This window comes from Curcuma longa, chromosome 2, assembly GCF_044706935.1.
Source record: "Curcuma longa cultivar G26 ecotype Majalengka, Jawa Barat chromosome 2, ITB_CL_G26_1.1, whole genome shotgun sequence".
Taxonomy (NCBI): Eukaryota; Viridiplantae; Streptophyta; class Magnoliopsida; order Zingiberales; family Zingiberaceae; genus Curcuma; species Curcuma longa.
In genome coordinates this window covers 351,885-356,862 of record NC_133862.1, presented here as the reverse complement: position 1 = coordinate 356,862, position 4,978 = coordinate 351,885, and the positions used below count along the sequence as shown (strand labels likewise).

General features: G+C 38.1%; 1 protein-coding gene across 1 annotated transcript; it reads left to right on the top strand.

Moving 5' to 3' along the window:
- Positions 1-464: 464 nt before the first annotated feature.
- Positions 465-4,674, top strand: LOC141821148 (adenine phosphoribosyltransferase 3-like). Its single transcript, XM_074708527.1, has 6 exons — positions 465-754; positions 890-1,000; positions 1,535-1,627; positions 1,926-2,075; positions 3,874-3,932; positions 4,358-4,674. The coding sequence occupies exons 1-6, from the start codon at positions 667-669 to the stop codon at positions 4,409-4,411; spliced, it is 555 nt and encodes a 184-aa protein (XP_074564628.1). The 5' UTR covers positions 465-666; the 3' UTR covers positions 4,412-4,674.
- Positions 4,675-4,978: the final 304 nt, after the last annotated feature.

Sequence of the window (4,978 nt, the reverse complement as noted above, 5' to 3'; positions counted from 1 at the left end):
TAAAGATTGAATAATTAATGAAATTAAAATAATAATTTTTTAATTATAATTATTATAATTTAATTTTTTATAAATAATTATAAAATTAATTATGTAAAACCGTTTAACCGACTAATTTTACTTTTTATTTCGATATGGTAAAAAAAATTAAATATCCGAATAATAAAAAAATGGAAAGATTTGGCCAACTGCTTTTGTCGAGGCACGAAGACGGCACGGCAAAAAGAGGGAGAGAGAGAGAGAGTGAGAGAGAGAGAGATGAGGCGAGATTGCGAGAAGATCTTCCTCGTGATACCTCTCGATTCCCCCTACGCATGTACACCAACACCACCACCACCCACCACCCACCACCCATCCACCATGTAGAGAGCAGCATATATAGAGCAAGAGCAACAGCCAAGAGAAGAAGGAGAGAGAGAGAGAGAGAGAGAGAGAGAGAGAGACAGTCTACGATAAAGGCCGCGGCCGGGCCGACCAAATGGCTGCGACAGGATCTCATTGTTTCCTTCTCGAGACGATTCTCTGTGCCTTTCTCTCTCTCTGCCACTCTTTTTCTCTTGCCTGGCTTGGGCTCTCTTTTTTTTTTTCTATGTGCTTGAGTCGGCTGCGCCGCTCCCTCTCCGCCTCTGCGTCGGCGTTCCGTTGGGCCTCGTTCTTCGGTGGTGAATGGCGTCCTGCAAGGACAACGAGCAGGACCAGCGCATCCAAGGAATAGCCGCTGCCATCCGCGTCGTCCCCGATTTCCCCAAGAAAGGTCCCTCCTTTCCTCCTCCTTATCTTGTTTCCATCTGTTTGAGAGAAGGGAAAAAACTCCTTTTTTTTCTCACAAAAAATGAATTTTGTCTGCGGAAACTCGGGAAAATTTCATTTTTGATCATCAATGTCGCAGGAATCATGTTCCGGGACATCACGACGCTTTTGCTGAATCCGAAAGCCTTCAGGAACGCGGTGGACTTGTTCGTGGAGCGGTACCTGGGGAAGGATATCACAGTTGTCGCTGGTGATTTACTTCGACTTCTTTGAATTTTCTTTTGATGGCAAGCGCCGCGCCCCCTTTCTTCTCACTCATCAGTGCTTGTTCGTGTGAAAATGTCGATTCTGGGGGCCTAATCTTTATCACTCATCCGTGTGTAGTTGACTGGCGAACAGAGAAATGCTCTACTTTTCATCATTCTGTTTTATGTTTGAGGAAGATTTTCCATGGCACTTTGCTTGTAAGGATCGCTACCGGTCGATGGGCCTCTATATTCTCTGTCTCTGAGCTCTTGCTTACTGTGTGGATTTGGTTGCTACACTTGTAACTCAGACAATTGAACATCAACCAATCTCCTTTGTCGACTGAAACTGATCACATGAATAGTTTCCTGGACTCATTAACACTAGACAAACCATAGATGTGAAAACTTCTATGGCTTTTTCTTGTTCTAGTTGTGATTGCTGCTAATAACATCTATCTTATTTGACCTTTCCAATTAATGATCTTGAATACTTGCATAAATACTATTGTGTTAACTACCCTTTGTTTGATTCACAGGGATTGAAGCTAGAGGCTTGATATTTGGGCCACCAATTGCTTTAGCAATTGGTGCAAAATTTATACCATTGAGGAAGCCAAAAAAATTACCAGGTATTTGACCTTTTTATGAGCAATTAACATAACAATATCGTCAATCAACATTGTTTGTTCCTTGACTTAGGTGGTTAGGATAAAAGGATCCTGTGTGGATCTCTAAGAGGATTAAACAAATTCTAGTTATTTTTATGGACTGAAAACAAAGCATCCAAATTATTTATCTTTTCTGTGAATTCAAACAATCATCTTCCAAGATAGTGCTTAATTAGTTATTTCTGTCCATCATAAAGAACATTGCATGGTTGCATGGTTGGGTCATCTTATCGTATTATATGTACATATTGTTGTGCAGGTGAAGTCATTTCTGAAAAGTATGATCTGGAATATGGAAGTGATTGTCTTGAAATGCATGTTGGGGCAGTCCAACCTGGAGATCATGCTCTAGTGGTTGATGATCTAATAGCAACTGGAGGAACTCTCCGTGCTGCTATGAATCTACTCGGTTTGTGGCTTAAACTAGTTGATGTGCCATCAATAATAAAAAAATTGAAAACTCATATTTTCTAATATGTGCTTTGTCTGTAAGTGTTTATACCAAATGTTTCTTACTGCTATATAAATGACTTTGATTTCACCTGCCAACAATGTTCTTATCATGTTCTATCCAGTTACTGAAATGCAAATCCACAATCTACAGTAGGTCACCACTTAAGCTAGCCCTTTGTATGAGGGTTAAGCATTGTGATTTACTGATCAATAACTAGTTCTTGCAACAGTGTGCGTGAACAAAACATAGATTCATCCACCCTCTTTCAATTTAGAGTGCTAGATAATCAGCATTCTTTAAAGATGTAATAAAGTGTTCATGTGCTGTGGCTCTGTGGTCCTATTTGCTTAATACTCAATTAGTTTTTGCTCTCATTAGATTCAAATGTTTGTTTCTAAGCTAACTAATTGTTTCTTCAGTGTCCCAGGGCTACTATTCTGCAGTATAAATTTGAATTTGCAACAAGAAAATGACATAGAAGACATTGGTTTGCATAGATTTGATATCTGTTGTAATGTGCCAATTAAGTAGTTACTGATGGTGTTCGTGTAGATAGCATTTTTTTGGTTGAAGCTAACAATTGAACCATGAACACAGATAATGTCAGGATGCTTTTGCATTCATGGCTACTTGTTACACTATATCATGCAAAATTATATTTTCTATCGTAGTAAGTAAATTATGAACTCGATAAACAAAGTTGGTACTGTACTAAGATTTCCTCACCTGACATGTTGTGTGGGTTTTACGTGCTTCGTCTTTCTCTTCTACATGTTCGCAATTATCTTCTTTACCACGCCTTGCATCTTTGTGAGATCATTCTAAATCTTGTATTTCAATGCTTACAATCATTAAATTTGATTCATATGTGAGGTTATCATATGACACGAACATACCTAGATGTTTTGTATCGACCTCTTTGTAAAATGACGTTGTTGAAAAATCTGATTTCTGGTTGGTTGGAACAATGGTCGTGACTTGTGACAATCCGCAATCTCGAAGTATATAATTGCTTTCCTTAAAGCTTGATTCACCCCTTTAGTCGAGGTTTGGTAAATTTCTTTTAGGATGTGACGAGAACCTTCTCTCTATTATGAGAGAGCCGGCTATTAGTGTCTTAGAATTTTTACTTAATTTGAGTGATGTGGTCCATCCCAGCCGTTGGTCTTTGTATAGATAGGTACACTGTCGAATGGCATGTGCCTCATAGATGGCAACTACTCAAGTTCGATATGTGCCCTTGCATCACTTACATGCTTTAAAGTACATTAGTTTAAGGCATAGGTTCGCCCTAACTTGTTGGTTCATTCGGTGGCACAACTCGGCTGGCCTATTATCTCACATGGTTATAAATTGAATAGGTGCTTAGAAACAGGTGATAATGTGTTCATGCAAAGTGTAAAGCCTTGAGATTTCCGTGTGAGTCATGCATGTGTATGCCATTTGGCAACCGTCATGTGTGATGTTCGCACTACGTTGTTCGTGTGCATTGCACTTGACATGTCACATGCTTCATCTTCCCTGAACAGATATCACCTTTCGAACACATATCACTCCGTAGTCGATTCTATATCAACCATTGATTGCTTCTGTTGATAGTGGTTCAACCTACCTGAATGATAATCTTCGTAAATCATCTTGATTTTCTTCTTTAACAGTGTAGCATTCTCGTATTCTTGTTATTTCTTGTATACTGTTATAGTTGTATTTTACATGGGATTTTTGATTTATTCTTTATCGATGTTTGCTTCAGAACGTGCTGGCGCAGATGTGGTTGAATTTGCGTGTGTGATAGAGCTTCCAGAACTTAAGGTGTGTCGGATAATTGTTGTTGTTATTTAAACTAGAATGCTATTAGACTAGTGGTTCCTCTATAACACTTCCATTATACGATCGATGCAGTATATTAGTATCCTATCATATACAAGTTTATCGAATTCCTTAATAGTATTACCGTTGATAGTAATTAATGATTCTACCAATGCTACCCTTATAATGTTTGTTACTAGTAAAGTGAGCTGTTTCGAGTTGTTGTGGCTGAGTTAAACTTTTCTATTCACCGGTTGAAACTATATCGACGAGGGTCAAGTAATTCTGTTTGTTGTTTCTGTATATTCTCAGTTTGAACTCTTTTTCGGCATATTCATCGTCTGAAGTTTGTTTTGAGGTCGGATAGGGTTTCGGTTGCTTGAAATGAACATATTAACTAACTTATAAACTCTGAAATTTATTTTCAGGGCCGCGATAAGCTAAAAGGCAAACCATTGCACATTCTGGTGGAGTCCCGTTGATTCGTCTACTTTCGCGATGTCTATTTCGTCAGCTCTGAGCATCAGAGTATCAGGTGAAGCTCTGGATCGGTTCTCGTATCATTGAATTTTGATGAGTTTGTGCCTGGTTTCTTTCTTCTTCATCTTCATCTTTGGTTTCGCAAGTTTCTGTTGGAACTCCACTCTAGATCTTAGTAAAAGTGATCAGTTGTTGTCCTTGAAATCTATAATCTTAACTTCCCTGGTGAATCTTTCTTCCAAAGCAAATTAGATGTTTTTATCGCCGACGACAATGTCTGATTGTATTCGTCTTCCGCTGTGCTTGTGTTTGTGTTTGTGCTTTTGTTTCTCGTCTTGTCGACAAATGGGTATTGAGATGAAGGTTAAGAATCACATAAAATGTAGGCAAAAAATATATAATTTTGAACCTAAACTAGTTTAGGCAAAGAATGTTTGAGTTAATACTATCTAATGATTTAAATAAATTAAAATTAAAATTAAAAACAATTAAAATATAATGTTAAAGAGTGAGTTGATTGGATTCTTTTGCACGAAGTTGTGTCAATGCTCTTTTGTAGTGATCACTTG

Coding starts and splice junctions, on each gene's coding strand:
- LOC141821148 (XM_074708527.1), top strand. CDS start 667: ATGGCGTCCTGCAAGGACAACGAGCAGGACCAGCGCATCCAAGGAATA. Junction 755..889: donor CCCCGATTTCCCCAAGAAAG/GTCCCTCCTTTC, acceptor TCAATGTCGCAG/GAATCATGTTCCGGGACATC. Junction 1,628..1,925: donor GAAGCCAAAAAAATTACCAG/GTATTTGACCTT, acceptor ATTGTTGTGCAG/GTGAAGTCATTTCTGAAAAG.